Source organism: Ranitomeya imitator, chromosome 3, assembly GCF_032444005.1.
Source record: "Ranitomeya imitator isolate aRanImi1 chromosome 3, aRanImi1.pri, whole genome shotgun sequence".
NCBI lineage: Eukaryota > Metazoa > Chordata > Amphibia > Anura > Dendrobatidae > Ranitomeya > Ranitomeya imitator.
In genome coordinates, this window is record NC_091284.1 from 660,996,987 (window position 1) to 661,016,059 (window position 19,073).

General features: G+C 45.2%; 1 protein-coding gene across 2 annotated transcripts in view; it reads right to left on the bottom strand.

Moving 5' to 3' along the window:
* ZC3H13 (zinc finger CCCH-type containing 13) overlaps positions 1–15,073 on the bottom strand; it is an 85,586-nt gene extending 70,513 nt beyond the window's left edge. For both annotated transcript variants that reach the window (XM_069758270.1, XM_069758269.1), the window contains exons 1-5: positions 14,674–15,073; positions 9,642–9,775; positions 9,166–9,275; positions 6,645–6,756; positions 3,270–3,378 (exon numbers count right to left, since the gene is read on the bottom strand). In XM_069758270.1, the coding sequence (XP_069614371.1) occupies positions 3,270–3,378; positions 6,645–6,756; positions 9,166–9,275; positions 9,642–9,758 (448 nt within the window). In that variant the 5' untranslated portion in view covers positions 9,759–9,775; positions 14,674–15,073. The remainder of the gene's footprint in view (positions 1–3,269; positions 3,379–6,644; positions 6,757–9,165; positions 9,276–9,641; positions 9,776–14,673) is intronic.
* Between the last annotated feature and the right edge of the window lie 4,000 nt (positions 15,074–19,073).

Sequence of the window (19,073 nt, forward strand, 5' to 3'; positions counted from 1 at the left end):
TTTATTTTCACGGCTCTGCGTTGTAAACGTCTGTGAAGCACTTGGGGGTTCAAAGTTCTCACCACATATCTAAATAAGTTCCTTGGGGGGTCTAGTTTCCAAAATGGGGTCACTTGTGGGGGGTTTCTACTGTTTAGCCACATCAGGGGCTCTGCAAATGCAACGTGACGCCCGCAGACCATTCCATCAAAGTCTGCATTTCAAAACGTCACTACTTCACTTCCGAGCCACGGCATGTGCCCAAACAGTGGTTTACCCCCACAAATGGGGTATCAGCGTACTCAGGAGAAACTGGACAACAACTTTTGGGGTCAAATTTCTCCTGTTACCCTTGGGAAAATAAAAAATTGCGGGCTAAAAAATCATTTTTGAGAAAAGAAAATTTATTTTTTATTTTCACTGCTCTGCGTTATAAACTTCTGTGAAGCACTTGGGGGTTCAAAGTGTTCACCACACATCTAGATTAGTTCCTTTGGGGGTCTAGTTTCCAAAATGGGGTCATTTGTGGGGGGATCTCTAATGTTTAGGCACACAGGGGCTCTCCAAACGTGACATGGTGTCCGCTAATGATTGGAGCTAATTTTCCATTTAAAAAGCCAAATGGCGTGCCTTCCCTTCCGAGCCCTGCTGTGCGCCCAAACAGTGGTTTACCCCCACATATGGGGTATCAGCGTACTCAGGACAAACTGGACAACAACATTTGGGGTCCAATTTCTCCTATTACCCTTTGCAAAATAGGAAATTCCAGGCTAAAAAATCATTTTTGAGGAAAGAAAAATTATTTTTTATTTTCATGGCTCTGCGTTATAAACTTCTGTGAAGCACCTGGGGGTTTAAAGTGCTCAATATGCATCTATATAAGTTCCTTGAGGGGTCTAGTTTCCAAAATGGGGTCACTTGTGGGGGAGCTCCAATGTTTAGGCACACAGGGGCTCTCCAAACGCGACATGGTGTCCGCTAACAATTGGAGCTAATCATCCATTCAAAAAGTTAAATGGCGCGCCTTCCCTTCCGAGCCCTGCCGTGTGCCCAAACAGTGGTTTACCCCCATATATGAGGTATCAGCGTACTCGGGAGAAATTGCCCAACAAATTTTAGGATCCATTTTATCCAATTGGCCATGTGAAAATGAAAAAATTGAGGCTAAAATAATTTTTTTGTGAAAAAAAAGTACTTTTTCATTTTTACGGATCAATTTGTGAAGCACCTGGGGGTTTAAAGTGCTCACTATGCATCTAGATAAGTTCCTTGGGGCATCTAGTTTCCAAAATGGGGGTCACTTGTGGGGGAGCTCCAATTTTTAGGCACACGGGGGCTCTCCAAACGTGACATGGTGTCCGCTAAAGAGTGGAGCCAATTTTTCATTCAAAAAGTCAAATGGCGCTCCTTCCCTTCCAAGCCCTGCCGTGCGCCCAGTGGTTTACCCCCACATATGAGGTATCAGCGTACTCAGGACAAATTGGACAAGAACTTTCGTGGTTCAGTTTCTCCTTTTACCATTTGGAAAATAAAAAAATTGTTGCTAAAAGATAATTTTTGTGACTAAAAAGTTAAATGTTCATTTTTCCTTCCCCATGTTGCTTCTGCTGCTGTGAAGCACCTGAAGGGTTAATAAACTTCTTGAATGTGGTTTTGAGCACCTTGAGGGGTGCAGTTTTTAGAATGGTGTCACTTTTGGGTATTTTCAGCCATATAGACCCCCCAAACTGACTTCAAATGTGAGGTGGTCCCTAAAAAAAATGGTTTTGTAAATTTTGTTGTAAAAATGAGAAATCGCTGGTCAAATTTTAACCCTTATAACTTCCTAGCAAAAAAAAATTTTGCTTCCAAAATTGTGCTGATGTACAGTAGACATGTGGGAAATGTTATTTATTAACTATTTTGTGTCACATAACTCTCTGGTTTAACAGAATAATAATTCAAAATGTGAAAATTGCAAAATTTTCAAAATTTTCGCCAAATTTCCATTTTTATCACAAATAAACGCAGAATTTATTGACCTAAATTTACCATCAACATGAAGCCCAATATGTCACGAAAAAAACAATCTCAGAACCGCTAGAATTCATTGAAGCGTTCCCGAGTCATTACCTCATAAAGGGACACTGGTCAAAATTGCAAAAAACGGCCAGGTCATTAAGGTCAAAATAGGCTGGGTCATGAAGGGGTTAAATGTGATACGGTCCCTTAAAAAATTTGGTTTGGGAAATTTTGTTGGAAAAATGAGAAGTCGCTGGTCAACTTTTAACCCTTCTAACTTCCTAACAAAAAAACATTTTGTTTAAAAAATTGTGCTTATGTAGAGTAGACATGCGGGAAATGTTATTTGTTAACTACTTTGTGTGACATAACTCTCTGATTAAAGGGCATACAAAGTGAGAAATTACAAGTTTGAAAATTGCTAAATTTTTAAAATTTTTGCCAAATTTCCGATATTTTAAGAAATAAACGCAAGATACATTGAACAAATTTTATCACTATGAAAATAGGCTCTGTCGTGAAAGGGTTAAAAGCAACCTGAATAGGACCTGTGCACAATATGTATTCTGTGGGAATAAACAAGGGAGAAATAGGAGGAAACCACTATGGCTAAATAGAGCTGTAAGGGGCACTATAAATTACAAAAAGCAAGCAAGAGGCTATTGATCTGTCTCAGCTCCCATAGCCTGAGCCTCACAGACATAGCAATATGGCAGGGACGAAGGCCTTCTCAAGGACTCTGGCTGCCATGGCAAGTCATTGTCACCCCGCGATCGCAGCTAACAAACCTCCGGGCAGGATAGCATAGGATTAATGCTGCTATGAGTGATTTACAGTGGCGTATAAAAGGTTAATAGCAGCTTGCTCCAGTGCGCTGCTGTTAAAGGTAGATTTTGGCTGCATAATACAGCTAGCATGTGCCACATGTGAAGTGGGCCCAGAGCTGGAGTTGGCTCAGGGGATTAGGAGGTTTGCAATGGAACATAAATCCTTCCTATGTCCATTTCACCCCTAGCTTGGCAAAACACATCATACACAGCTCATGTGATAGCAGCCATGATCAAAGAAGGACACATACTAATTCTAATGAGGAGGCGCCTAATTCTAGTTACTTCTAAACACCTAAACAGGGAGGATCTCTTCTGCTATCCTTAGGTTTGTACTTACTCATTTTTCCACATTGGTCAACTGCATCAAAATAAAATCATGAATCTGCAAAGTGCCTCAGAAAGTCAAAAGAGACAGAAAAAAATAAAGGACTACAGCCTAAAGGCCGGTGTGCTGCTCACCATCTCTGGTAGTTTCCCATTCAGCAGCTTCCTCGTCACTTTCTGGAGTTCTCTCCTTAGTAATTTTAATATCTTCCTTTTCTCTGCGTCTTCCCCTGGAGGACTCTTTCTATAAAGGAATAAAAAAAATTACAAACAGAAGTATTAGCAGACATATCACACACCTAATGAAAATCTATGAAGAAGGTAAAAGCTGCCAAAAAAGAAGACTCTTTCCATATAGAATTTGTGCCCATGACCGAGATGGTGAAACATGCCCACCCTAGCTTTCTACATTACATAGGCTATTTGAAGGGTTATGGATTGCTGATAATTAGTGATGAGTGAATCCCTGGATGTTTGGGACCGGGCAACCAGTTCCAAAAAGTTTGGTTGGGGTACTGGACAGCACCTGCACCCCATTCAGATGAATGGGGGGCCCAAACATCCATGATTTGCCATGCTGTCATCTGCATGACAGCGCAGCGAACACTGGCTCTGATCGGCGGTAAGATCATTACTGCCAGTCAGAGAGCAGTAGCTCCCATACAGCCAGAATAAAGTCCTGTATTTGAAATAGAAATAAATAAAATAGATGCACCTTTTCTAGGGCGGCTGCGGATTATTATTTTTAGGCTGGGGGGGGGGGGGGGGGCAATATCCATGGCCACTTAGCCTGAGAATACCAGCCCCCAGCTGTCTGCTATAGTTTGGCTGGTGGTGAAAAATGGGAGTACCCAACGCCATTTTCTTAAATTATTTATTTAAATCATTAAAAAAATGGGGTGAGGGGCCCCTCTATTCTTGATAGCCAGCCATGATAAAGCTGGCAGCTGAAAGTTGCAGCCCGCAGCTCACAGTTTTGCCATTCTGGTTATCAAAAATATTGGAGAACCCACACCGTTTTTTTAAATTATTATTTATTTATAATGCAGGCGCCAGCTGATGAATAATCCTATCATCCTCCATCTGCTCTGTTATTAGCAGCAGCAGGCTGATGGAAATAGTACTCCCATCAGCCAACACCTGTGACCGGCAGTAAACTTTTTACCGCCTGTCAGAGCTGCTTGCTCACGCTGTCATCTAACAGCGTGTGAGCTGCAGCACTCTGATCGGTGGCAATAATCTTACCGCTGATCAAACTGCCGCTGTTTCTCACACTGTCATGCACATGACAGTTTAGGAAACACCCGATGTTCGGGGTGCTAAACCCAATCAGTGACATGGACTTCCTGCAGAAGTCCGTGTTCAAGGTCTGTGCCTCAACAGTAAGTGTTCGGTAAGGACCCCGAACTTTACTGTTTGGGTTCACCAATCTCTACTGATAATCTCAGTTAGACACAAATCTCAAGGCAAGGTATACATTGAAATAAATAAGAAAAAAAAAAAATCAGAAAAAAAATAAAGGAAAAATTCTAAAACCATCACCACTATGTATACCAAATGGACAATGTGACAACTCGGCAATTACTATCATAAAAAAGCGGGAAAAAAAAAGTGTCCAATAATTTACTAAATAATATTTATTAAGGATATGCAACAACATGGAGTAGAGGGGGAACAAAATACCAAAGAAAGTTCACAATACCGGGGGACGACAATGTAAACTGCAAAATGATGTGGTAACACATGAGAATTACGGTAATTCTCACGTGTTACCACATCATTTTGTAGTTTACTTTGTCGTCCCGTTATTGTGCCCTTTCTTTGGTATTTTGTTCCTCCTTTACCCCATGATGTTGCATATCCTTAATAAATATTATTATTTAGTAAATTATTTGACACACTTACGTTTTTTTCCGCTTTTTTATGATAATCTCCGTGTAGTGTAGAAGGGATATTTAGATGGTATTTAGGGATAAAAACAAAACTAAAATAAACAAATTAATGGGTCCACATAGCAAAAATCTCAAAGTTCTGCAGGGATGGAAAAGTCAAACACTTACTTGTAATATACAAGAACGTGCTCCATTTCACAGGAAAGGTGAACAGCAAATGTGATGCCATTATTTAATGGGTTGTCTAGGACGTTTGAATTGATGGTCAACTGGTAGGCATTCAACACCCCAACAATAAGCAATTAACAGGTCCGGCAGAACCTGATGCACAGTGTTCGGCTATGTGCACACACTGCGGATTACTCTGCAGATTTTTCCGGACTGATTTACCGCAGGTTTTTTTGCTGTTTTTGTGCGGATTTCACCTGCGGTTTTACACCTGCGGATTCCTATTATGGTGCAAATGTAAAACGCTGTGGAATCCGCACAAAGAATTGACATACTGCGGAATAAACGCTACGTTTCCGCGTGTTTTTTTCTGCAGCATGTGCACTGCGGATTTTATTTTCCATGGTTTACATGGTACTGTAAACGCATGGAAAACTGCTGGGAATCTGCAGCGGCCAATACGCTGCGCATCCGCAGCAAAATCTGCAGCGTGTGCACATACCCTTCGAGACCACAACTCCATACAATGTGAAGTGGCTGCTGCCAGGTACTGTAGCTTAGATCGCATACAATCAAAAGGCGCTGAGCTGCAGAACAGCCACTGCACAGTGCACGCAGCTGTGGTCTTATGGCTCCGGACACCGTGTGCATCCATCAGGTGCAGAGCACCTACTGATCTAATACTAGTGACCTATCCTGAGCGTAAGCAATCAATATCAAAGGCCTGCACAATCCCTTTAAAAAGGACCCATTAACACTGAACGCATGTCTGTTTTGTAGCCTCTATGGTCATACAATTCTGAGCACCTTAGAAGTCTACAGCTAGCCAATCTTCTATTATTCCTACTAGACAAGTGGCCATTCTGAGTTGGGCACTTAAATCACCGCTGCCAGTATTGGGAAAATCCACTTTGACAAGGAAAAATGTAACACCCAATTGTATTTTCATTCATATTTACAGGAGGAAGAACAGGGGAACTACACAACACTACTCTAAGAAAAGATGTCCCAGAATTGTTATTTCATAGGTATTACCAGCACTTAATAACACAATGTGTATGTAGAGCAGGCAGACCCAATGGTCAGAGGGGACACCATAGACTTCCACATGTAATATCTACTGGGGGCAAACAATTAATAAGGCTTTATAACAGATACTATCAGATTTTGGAAGTGAAAAAGCATCATTTCATGCAAGCCACTTAAGTCAACAGCCAACCACGTAAAGCATGGAAGGGCCAGATGTGGAGAGTTTCTCTCCATTCTAGTTCACATAGGGGAGCATAATAAGACATAGTGACCTTTTGGGGCGGTTTATGCTATATATCGCTAATTTGCAAACATTGTACATACATTCCAAAAGACTTAACGTCACCAGCCATTCTCACCTCCCAATGAAATGGGCAGAGCCGGAGTACCCCCTAACACCCTACTATCCGAAAGAAATTACCCTGGAAGGAGAAGTTTGTTCTTCGGCTGTGCGTTTCTGTGGCTCTGATTCTACCTCCTGACGCTTATTTTTCATTCTATCACGCAAATCTATAGTGGGTCTTTCTGGGGACCTGAGAAAAAAAAAAGTTTTATTAGTAATACTTATAAAAAAAAAAGTTGGATAGTAAAACTATACAATTATTCTAGATGCATGTATATATTAAAACCAAAAGATTACTTTCCTACAAAGGCGACCAAACTACTATGGTAATATTCCTATACTGTGCTTTATTATAAACGCGCATTAATATTTACAGGGAATTGAAGAGACTTTTGCGCCCATTTCTGCAGCAGACACTAAATTCTCTTGTTCTATACATGCTGCTTTGTATACAGTGCGGCAAACCCTGAGAAAGCCTAGGGTTTATCGGCTTCTGTAGGTATGTGGGATTGTGGCCCTGCGGCATCCCAGGCTACTGTCAGGATTAACGGATCCCACATACAAATAGATTAGGATCCTTTGCACATACAACTTATTATCTGCTTCAGAGAGTAGAGGTTGCGCTTTTGTAAAATGAAAATAATAGGAAACGTAGTCTGAGACTGCTACCGAAGACTACACTAAAAAATGTTTTGTTTTTTTTGTTTTGTTTTTTTTAGAGGAAATGTCCATTGGAAGAGAACAATATACTGGTACATATAATATAAGGGAATCTAATGGGAGTCACGAAAAGTCTGGCCTTTAGCAGAAAGATGTCTCAGAGGTGGCCATTTTGAGAAATGACCCTGTACCTCAAGGAATAGAGCGCCCACTCACTTATCTTATAGAGGACCTGTCACCATAAATATGCGCCTGTTCTCCTGAATCTGGCATCATTTGCCTTCCTCTGGATCCTGAGACACGGCCCTCCCTTCCCTGTATAGAATTCTGGCCTCGTTAGTTAGGTGGGTGTGATCCTCAGATGGAGGCCGACAGAAACTGAGGACCACACCCTCAGGGTTAAAAAGACCAGGTGTATATCCAGGAACTGTAGCTTAGGAACAGAAAGACGCAGGTAGAGAAAAAAAAAAAAAGAAAATTCAGGAAGACAGCAGTGAAAAATGTACAGGTTTATGGCAAGTGAAAGGTTCTCTTTATTCCCTTGAAACTCTTGGAATTTCTTTCATTTTTTGCACTTTTGTTTTTCCTCTCTTGATCCAAGAATCACGTTTTTTATTTTTATGACAATGTAGCTTGTTTTTTGAGGGACCAATGTACTGCATTATATGGAGAAATTGCAATTCTCCTATAAAGCTCAGTATGTACCTGACACCAGAAAGAGTTTGATGGTAGCTATGGGTGCCTTCAGCAATGGGTGCTATGGCAGCCCATCAGTTCCACACAATCGTGTCGCCGGGGGCTGATGGTAGCGGAGTGATGAGCATTGGAAGTGAGATCAGTTAAGTGCCACTGTCAGATTAACAGCAGCATTTAAGTGGTTAAACGGCAACAACCAATGTGTGTTCCAGTTGCAGGCAGGCGCCAGGCTATGCAACACAGTCAGCATCTGTCTGGTATGGAGGAGGCTCAGCTCGAGCCGGCTTTATTCTTTACTTAATGACCTATAATGAAAATGTGATCAGTAAAGGGTGGAAAAAAACCTTGATGAAAATGCATTAATGCTGGGGCAAACAGAATATGATGCTGGTGACTTTTCAGAAAATGGAGTGACCTGACTGATTACTATGGGCAGATGCATCATTACTCCTTTCCTCTAATTTTCCACTTGTTAAACTATTTTCTTGTTTTTATGGGTAAGTTCTGTAAAGATAAAATGCAGGAGGAGGAGAGGAAATCATCCTGAAAATAGCACACAGAATTTAGAGGAAACAAAATCCCCAAAAAGTGACAGACCCTGTTGACCGTAGCCTTATGACTATGTTCCCACAATGAGTTTTTTTACGCTGTATATTTTTGAAAAAAGTGCAAGTAACCTATTTAAATTAACGGGAGCAGAAATGGTGCAGAAAATCTGCATCATCAAAAGAGCCGTGTAAGAACGTAGCCTTAAAGGGGTAGTTCCCCCTAACACACATCACAAATCCACAGAGTATGTGGCACCTACACCTATCTCTGAAAATGCAGTCTGGCAAGACGTGGTGGGTTCTGGAGATCAGAGCGGGTTCCAGACAAGAGAGCAGTACCCAACTTCAGAACTGGAGAACCCAAACCAGATTGAGATGGGAAGGTTTCAGAACTCCTGCAGTGGAGTGGGGGTCCCGAGGAGGAATATGCCCAGACATCTAAGGTGGGAATAGTGGAAGTAAGGCCGGGATCACACACAGCGAGATACAGCCGAGTCTCGCAGGATAAAACCAAGCTCTGGCACTGGCACTCCAGAGCGGAGCGTGAGGCCGCATAGCAATACATGGAGCTGCACGCTCCGCTCCGGAGTGCCGGTGCCAGAGCTTGTTTTTAACGTCAGAGACTCTGCTGTATCTCGCTGTAGTGTGACTCCGGTCTTAAGCAGATATGAGGTTACACGACTGCTGTTACTCACCTTCTGTAAGTACTGCTGTAACCTTTTCCCCTTGGTGATGGGCCATGAATATATCTACAAGTATTACCATACACACAGCTACCAGTTTTCATCCAGTTACGACACTGAGTCTGAAACAAGAAAAAAAAAAAAAGGAATACATTTTAGGTGTCTGCTCAGGGAATCTGAAATTATTCATCTATGATGTGAACTGCAGTTATACAATGACTATATAACCATCACTATGCAGCTAGAAAGTAGAGCACTTTGCAGCCCTAAAGTTGACCAGCCGTATCTTCTTTATACAATGAGGGAGAACTTCTACAGCTACCACAGCGCTGACTCAGGATGCTGTGAGTCTATGGCAATCTAGTCTAAACTAATCATCACCGGCATTAAGTAGCTGCAAGGTGAAGCTTTTCTTTATCTCGGCCTTGTTCTTCGGCCAACAGACTTTTGGGAATATTCTGTGTATTAGAAAACGAGTCTGCTCTTACCTCTGCACTATTCCCTGTGCTAGGTCCAAGCCTCTCAAAAACACTTGGTCTACGTGATGTGCTATCCGATATGGTCTTGGTATTTTCTACTGTAACCTTCCGTCGGATTTTTGACATCTTGTTCTTTTTCTTTCCTATTAAAAGGTAAAGATTTTTTCTTTAATTCTGCACATCTGAAATCTTAAAAGTGTATGGTCACCTATAAACCCCAGTTTACATGAAGACGTGAGTAGCTCTGTAATCACATTACATCATTCATCTGTATTATAGTCCAGATCTTCAGGCTCCAGAGCTGAAATCTGTCATCTCCTGTGTTAGGACTGATAGCAAGATCTAGTTTCCATCAGCAGCCATCAGAACTCTGACTGGTGCTCGGGGACATAAGAAAGGTTGCAATGCAGAACTGGCTCAAGAAATGCCAGGTAATATAATTGTAAACTTATTTCACTTATTAGGCTACTTTCACACTAGCGTTGTGTGACGTACGTCGCAATGCGTCGTTTTGGAGAAAAAAACGCATCCTGCAAAGTTGCCCGCAGGATGCGTTTTTTTTTCCATAGACTTGCATTAGCCGACGCATTGCAACCTATGGCCACACGTCGCATCCGTCGTGCGACTGATGCGTCGTGTTTTGGCGGACCGTCGGCACAAAAAATGTTGCATGTAACTTTTTTTTGTGCGTCGTGTCCGCCATTTCCGACCGCGCATGCGCGGCCGGAGCTCTGCCCCCTCCTCCCCGGACCTTACAATGGGGCAGCAGATGCGTTGTAAAACTGCATCCGCTGCCCCCGTTGTTCATTTTTTTCGCAGTTTGCATCGCTACGTCGGGTCGAAGCATGGCGACGGCCCCGTACCGACGCTAGTGTGAAAGTAGCCTTAGGCATATTAGATGGAATGCATGCTTTCTAGGACCTGATCACATAGTAACAAACTATAATCTGAATACATTTTAAAAGGAATCTGTCAGTAGTATCGTCCCTCCTAAGCAGTCTATATGGACATGTAGGTCGTGAGAAGGTGAATAAAATGATGCCTTAATATCTGCAATCTGACATCTTGTTCTAGAGAAATCTACATTTTTTTCATATATGCAAATGGGCCTGTCACAGATCTGCATAAAAATCTGCCTCCAGTGCTTATTTAAAATAAAAGGGGGCTTTACCGTGTACATGTAGATCAGCAGAACAGACTGTCAGTCATTACATGTCTCACACTGTCATTTACAGTGATTTTAGTAACCGGCCCATAAAATAACATGGATTTCCCTGGAATAAAACATTGGAACACCGATATCAATGTCTCATTTAATTCAGCTTCCTATGACCTGCGGCTTAGGAGGGTTGATCCTACTGACACATGCCCTTTAAACATTCTCATACCTAAAAGTTTGGTCACGAGTCACAGTCGATCCGGACACTGCAGCCTATAATCAGACTATGTCAGCAATGTGAAATTGGCCTAACAAACATGAACACTAAAAAGTTGCCATATACACAAATATCTTCTGAAGCCATCAATTATGGTGGTGTTCTGACTCTACCGTAAAGAGAAGGGCAAGAGGGCTTGGCTAACTGGGTATCAACATGCATGAATGGCATTAGCAAAGCTCCATCTGCATGTCCGGAACTCTACCTTTCTGCAGTGGGAATAGACATCCTAGCTCTAGGAGCAGCGAGTAAAGGCACCCATACACAAACCAACGATGGCTGAACCAGCCAATACGGTGGGCTCGGACAACTATCTAATGAGTGGTGGCTGTCTGTCTCTCTCTGGGAAGAGAAGGATGAAGGATCCAGTATGTTCAATTTCAGACTGACGATCATTTTATTCTCAGCAAGGTAACTACCTCCAGGAGCCTGGGCAGCAGCTCTCGCAAAGGAATCGCTGGAGCAGTCAGCATAGCAAGGGCTCCTATGTATGGGAGCGACACCTACCAGCCATCGCTCAGGCGACATCCATCTATTGTGCACAGGGCTCCGAAGACTGGCCATACCCAGCAGAGAGCTGTCACCATTTCTCCCAACCCCCCTATATACATATTGCATCTCAATACACGATATATACCGTACATCTAATGTGTCTAGTATGGGCTAGTTAGGTTTTAAAGATAATAAAGATCCCAAGATAGTAAGTAATCCTCTATACACAGGATACTATCTTGGGAATAGAGGATAACTTAGTGATCACTGCAGGTCAGACAGCCAGGACCCCCCACCCAGCAATCCCAAGAATTTGGGGCTCTTGAACCCAGCAGCAGCCATGTGTGCCCCTCTGCCACAATCACTGGTGCAGACGCGGAGTACGTGCACCTCCACATTCACTGGTGCAGACATGGAGCACGTGTACCTCCGCCACATTCACTGGTGCAAACGCGGAGTACACGCACCTCCACATTCACTGGTGCAGAAATGGAGCACGCGCACCTCCGCCACATTCACTGGTGCAGACATGGAGCACGCGCACCTCCGCCACATTCACTGGTGCAGACGCGGAGTACACGCACCTCCACATTCACTGGTGCAGAAATGGAGCACGCGCACCTCCGCCACATTCACTGGTGCAGACATGGAGCACGTCTACCTCCGCCACATTCACTGGAGCAGACATGGAGCACGTCTACCTCCGCCACATTCACTGGTGCAGACATGGAGCACGTCTACCTCCGCCACATTCACTGGAGCAGACATGGAGCACGTCTACCTCCGCCACATTCACTGGTGCAGACATGGAGCATGTCTACCTCCGCCACATTCACTGGTGCAGACATGGATCACGTCTACCTCCGCCACATTCACTGGTGCAGATATGGAGCACGTCCACCTCCGCCACATTCACTCGTTCAGACATGGAGCACGTGCACCTCCGCCACATTCACTGGTGCAGACATGGAGCACGCGCACCTCCGCCACATTTACTGGTGCAGACATGGAGCATGCGCACCTCCGCCACATTCACTTGTGCAGACATGGAGCACGCGCACCTCCGCCACATTAACTGGTGCAGACATGGAGCACGCGCACCTCCACTACATTCACTGGTGCAGACATGGAGCACGTGCACCTTCGCCACATTCACTGGTGCAGACATGGAGCACGCGCACCTCCGCCACATTCACTGGTGCAGACATGGAGCACGCGCACCTCCGCCACATTCACTCGTTCAGACATGGAGCACGTGCACCTCCGCCACATTCACTGGTGCAGACATGGAACACATCTACCTCCGCCACATTCACTGGTGCAGACATGGAGCACGTGCACCTCCGCCACATTCACTGGTGCAGACAAGGAGCACGTGCACCTCTGCCACATTCACTGGTGCAGACATGGAGCACGCGCACCTCCACCACATTTACTGGTGCAGACATGGAGCACGCGCACCTCCGCCACATTCACTCGTTCAGACATGGAGCACGTGCACCTCCGCCACATTCACTGGTGCAGACATGGAACACATCTACCTCCGCCACATTCACTGGTGCAGACATGGAGCACGTGCACCTCCGCCACATTCACTGGTGCAGACAAGGAGCACGTGCACCTCTGCCACATTCACTGGTGCAGACATGGAGCACGTCCACCTCCGCCACATTCACTCGTTCAGACATGGAGCACGTGCACCTCCGCCACATTCACTGGTGCAGACATGGAGCACGCGCACCTCCACCACATTTACTGGTGCAGACATGGAGCACGCGCACCTCCGCCACATTCACTTGTGCAGACATGGAGCACGCGCACCTCCGCCACATTCACTGGTGCAGACATGGAGCACGCGCACCTCCGCCACATTCACTGGTGCAGACGCGGAGTACACGCACCTCCACATTCACTGGTGCAGAAATGGAGCACGCGCACCTCCGCCACATTCACTGGTGCAGACATGGAGCACGTCTACCTCCGCCACATTCACTGGTGCAGACATGGATCACGTCTACCTCCGCCACATTCACTGGTGCAGACATGGAGCACGTGCACCTCCGCCACATTCACTGGTGCAGACATGGAGCACGTGCACCTCCGCCACATTCACTGGTGCAGACATGGAGCACGTCTACCTCCGCCACATTCACTGGTGCAGACATGGAGCACGTGCACCTCCGCCACATTCACTGGTGCAGACATGGAGCACGTGCACCTCCGCCACATTCACTGGTGCAGACATGGAGCACGCGCACCTCCGCCACATTCACTGGTGCAGACATGGCGCACGCGCACCTCCGCCACATTCAAGGTCCCAGGTGACCAAATCTCAGGATCCCTTTCAGGCTGCTTTCACACATCAGGTTTTTTGCATCAGGCACAATCCGGCAAATGTTGGAAAAACCGGATCCGGCGCAGATTGTGAAAAACTGATGAGATGTATACATTTTTTCGATGGATCCGGCTAGCATATCTAGATTATTGGATAAAAAAAAAATTTGGCGCATGCTCAGTTTAAGAAAAAAGAGAATCCAGTGCCAGAATCTGTCATTTTCCGGATCCGGCACCTTCCAGCTCCCATAGGCTTCCAGTCTAGCAAACAGCCAGTAGCACCAGATGTGGCGCTTCCAGCTTTTTCACCGGAGACAAAAAACGTTGATATGGACATTTTTTCCAGAAACAGCAGATTTGCCGGATCTAGAAAAAAACAGACGAAACGCAATGTCATCTGGCACTAATACAAGTCTATTGGGGGAAAAAACGGATCCGGTGGCAACATTTGCAGAATCCGTGTTTTTTTTATTTAGCTGGATTGAGCCTGACAGCGGAAACCTGATGTGTGGAAGTAGCCCAATTCCCAGGTATATGGCCCGCCAGCAATCAGTGACGTGGGGGCAGGGGATGACCCTCATGATGCCGCGGACACCGGCTTTATAGGCACGTGCATGGCCGTTCTCCGCCACACTCCCGGGGGCTGCTGACTGGGCAGAGCCTTGTGGGCTGCACCGCTCTCGACTGCTTGCAGGTCCACACACAACTCACTATCCGCCAATAGGGCATGTACCGGCTCCTGAGGGGAACCACAAGTCCCAGCACTTCCTCCTCCTCACCGGTTTTCCTTTGATTGCGGCGGCCTAAGCCGCCTGCAGCAGAGTCCCGGGCCGTGACCGCTGTGTGTCTGGCGGCCGCTAGTGGGAGCTCAGCGGCGTCTCCCGGTGCCGCAGACCGACCGAGCGCCTGAGCACGGCGACGCCGCCCGCCGTCTCTCGCCGCCTTCCTAACAGGCAGCTGCCGCCTCGGCTCCTCCTTCCCCCTCCTCCTCCTCTTTTTCTTCCACCACTGCGGCCCCCACTGTTGCCGCCGCCGGTCCCGGCCTCTGGGAGCGATCGTGACGCAGCTCCGGCCACTACTTCCAAGCGAGAGGGAAAGCGGAGCGCCAGGCCGAGCACTAAGCGCAGCGCTAAGCCTGCCGGGAAGCACCGCGGCCTGAGCACAGTCTGCGGGTGGCCTGCTGTCCCTGCGCATGCGCCGCATTGGCCGCACAGCTTGCCGGGAATTGGGAAGGCGCAATGTTTCGGAAGTGGCGCTGTACGATAGCGCCGGGTGTCACATTGCTCCGAGCAGTGCGGGCGCCGGGCACTGCCCTCTGTGGGGGCTACAGTGGCACTAGGCATCACCTGGAAGCCAGGCCGCAGCTCCGAGGACCGAACCCCGTCAGGAGAATGGTCGGCAGCTGCTCCTGTCAGGCTCCATTACTCGGAGACTTGTAGGCAGCAGTGTACTAGTGTATACCTCATAGTCACTGCTCCGCGGGCTGTGCTGGTATTGGGATTCGTTCACACCTGGTGCTCCGGGTTCTGCTGCAGATCTTCTGCTGCAGATCTTCTGCTTGGACTGTACATCAGACGGACTATACTGCACGTGCAGTGTAGTGTCCGGGGGGGATGTATGTGGTGGGATCTGCGCCAAGTCTCCATCACACCCAGCAGCTCTGTAGACGGCGCACGCGAGGCCGCCATCACTTGTTTGGGTGTTTGTCTTGCATGTAGAAAAAGGCGTTTTTATTTTTTCTGGAGCCGATTTTCATCCCTTTCTGGGCCATAAGTCAGTTTTTACATTCACGGTTTCATTTGTTTTTCTCGTACGCAAAAACAATACAAAACCTCACAAGTATCATCTACCCATAAAAAACTGCCAGCACACGGATGGCATCTGCTTTTTTTCATGGACATTTGCATAGATGAGGTTGATTTAAAACAGGTATCACAATCCACATCCATTCGCCCCGCTCGGACTGATGGGGAGGGTTGCTGCTGTATCGGGCAGTGGCTGAATCCGCTCAGCCAGGTAGGTTTCTCTGTGAAACGCTGAATCCGTGGTGCCGAGATCTCCATCTGTGCATGTGCCGCCCCCGGCAGCCATTTTCTCGGAGTCCACCGCATAGTAAACCATGGAAGTGCGAGAGCTCCGGGCTTTCACAAAATGTTGGCGGATCTCCCGCACCATCTAACACCCGCTGCGTCACACATCCGAACACCCCCTCTTCCCAGCCTACGGCCTGCAGCAACGCTCTACTCTTGCCTCCTCCAGCAGTGACTCTGCTCCACCGCGGCCCATAAGGTATATTCGCATTATTAGATGCACCCCCATTTTCCCCTCAAATTTGAGGGGAAAAAAAGTGCATCTTATAACCTGAAAAATACGGTACTTACCTTCCGACCAGCGCCATTCCTCCAGTATTGGCTCTGTATCTTCTAGCTGTCAAGGGACATTATTGCGAGTGAATCGATTTCATTCTAATTGAATTTGTGTAAAATTTTTAGGAATTTTCTGAACCCGGCCAATTTGAACAATTTTTGATTTGAACAAATCACTTAAAATCACCATTTTACACATTGCAAAAAATGTCAGCTTCAGCTAGAGAGAGATCACATGACTTTAGGAGCTGACCATCACATAGTACAGCACAGCCAATCAGGAAGGACTGTCATAGCCTGTATAAAAGCAGAGGTAGGCAGTACAGCAGCCATTTTGTGGTGAATCTGGCTAGTGAAAGGACATCACAGCTTAGCCATTGAAATAAGGAAATAAAGTGATAAAACACTGAAGAAACTGTACAGAATTGTACGTGTGATATCACACTTGTGAAGAACGGTTACCATCTCTTTACCCATAGTCATTTATGTTGAAATCATTTTGACATTGCGAAGGTTGTGTTTTTGCTAAAGTATTTGAAGAGCGTTGGTAACAGTCCTTTGAGAGCGACTAGAGTACTTGTGATTTGCCTGAAATTCAGTGAAGCTTTCAAATTTCAAAAGATTTGCTCATCCCTAATAATTGTCTTATGACCGCTGCAGCCTCTGATCAACTGCAGCTTTTGTCATGCTTTCAGAAGCGACTTCCACATTTCATTTTTATGACCTGATGGACAATCTAACTATTAAGAAGTTACCCTATAGAAAAATTTTGCACATAAGAACTAGAATTAAAAAATTATAATTTTATTGAATAATAATTAAAATCATAGACAGTATCAACAAATGGTGAACAGTACCAATTGAAAAAGGCACCACAGACCAGAGGAAGGTTATGTCCAGAAGATATAAGCCGTACCACCACAAATAAACACATAGTGTGGCCAATTGATAAGCAATGCCATGAAGGACGAAAACGCTATGTAAAAGTCACACAACGACTAATAAGCAGGTGGCATGGTTACGGTGAGTATAAGTTGGTAATAGTTATCTCTGGTCTCATGGTGCCACGGCCCTTACGCGCGTTTCAGCTGCGTGTGTGTTCTTCAAAATGTATTGCTTGGAAATTCAGAGACATGTCAGTAGTTTATAGAATAAATGAAAAATTAACATTTTACTTAGAAATATACCTATAAAGAGAAAAATCAGACAATCTGAACATTTTGCAGTGGTCTCTTAATTTTTGCCAGAGCTGTGTATGTGCCTCTCACAAAATTAAAATATCAAAAAGTTAATTTATCAACATTAACAGAAAAAAAACACTTGAAATAGATCACTCTGTTTGTAATTACTCTGAGTTTCAATTTTTGTATTGAAGAAGGGAAATTAACTTTTTGATCATATTCTAATTTTGTGAGAAGCACCTGTATATACACCAGAATGAGTGACATGCAGTGTACAGTTAAGTCCATATATATTTGGACAAAGACAACATTTTTATAATTTTGTTTATAGACATTACCACAATGAATTTTAAAACAATTCAGATGCAGTTGAAGTTCAGACTTTCAGCTTTCATTTGAGGGTATTCACATTAAAATTGGATGAAGGGTTTAGGAGTTTCAGCTCCTGAACATGTGCCACCCTGTTTTTAAAGGGAGCAAAAGTAATTGGACAATTGACTCCAAGGCTATTTCATAGGCAGATGTGGGCAATCCCTTCGTTATGTCATTCTCAATTAAGCAGATAAAAGGCCTGGAGTTGATTTGAGGTGTGGTGCTTGCATTTGGAAGGTTTTGCTGTAAAGTAAACGTGGTCAAAGGAGCTCTCCATGCAGGTGAAACAAGTCATCCTTAAGCTGCGAAAACAGAAAAAACCCCATCCGAGAAATTGCTACAATATTAGGAGTGGCAAAATCTACAGTTTGGTACATCCTGAGAAAGAAAAAGCACTGGTGAACTCATCAATGCAAAAAGACCTGGGCGCCCACGGAAGACAACAGTGGTGGATGATCGCAGAATAATCTCCATGGTAAAGAGAAACCCTTTCACAACAGCCAACGAAGTGACCAACACTCTCCAGGAGGTCGGCATATCAATATCCAAATCTACCATAAAGAGAAGACTGCATGAAAGTAAATACAGAGGGTTCACTGCACGGTACAAGCCACTCATAAGCATCAAGAATAAAAAGGCTAGACTGGACTTTGCTAAAAAACATCCAAAAAAGCCAGCACAGTTCTGGAAGAACATTCTTTGGACAGAGGAAACCAACATCAAACTCTACCAGAATGATGGAAAGAGAAAAGTATGGCGAAGGCGTGGTACAGCTCATGATCCAAAGCATACCACATCATCTGTAAAACACAGGGGAGGCAGTGTGATGGCTTGGGCATGCATGGCTGCCAGTGGCACTGGGTCACTAGTGTTTATTGATAATGTGACAAAGGACAGAAGCAGCCGAATGAATTCTGAGGTATTCAGAGCCATACTGTGTGCTCAGATCCAGCCAAATGCAGCCAAACTCCTGGTCGTCGTTTCATACTACAGATGGACAATGACTCAAAACATAAAGCCGAAGGACCCCAGGAGTTTATTAAAGCAAAGAAGTGGAATATTCTTGAATAGCCAAGTCAGTCACCTGATCTCAACCCAATTGAGCATGCATTTCACTTGTTAAAGACTAAACTTCAGACAGAAAGGCCCACAAACAAACAGCAACTGAAAGCCACCGCAGTGAAGGCCTGGCAGAGCATCAAAAAGGAGGAAACACAGCGTCTGGTGATGTCCATGAGTTCAAGCAGTCATTGCCAACAA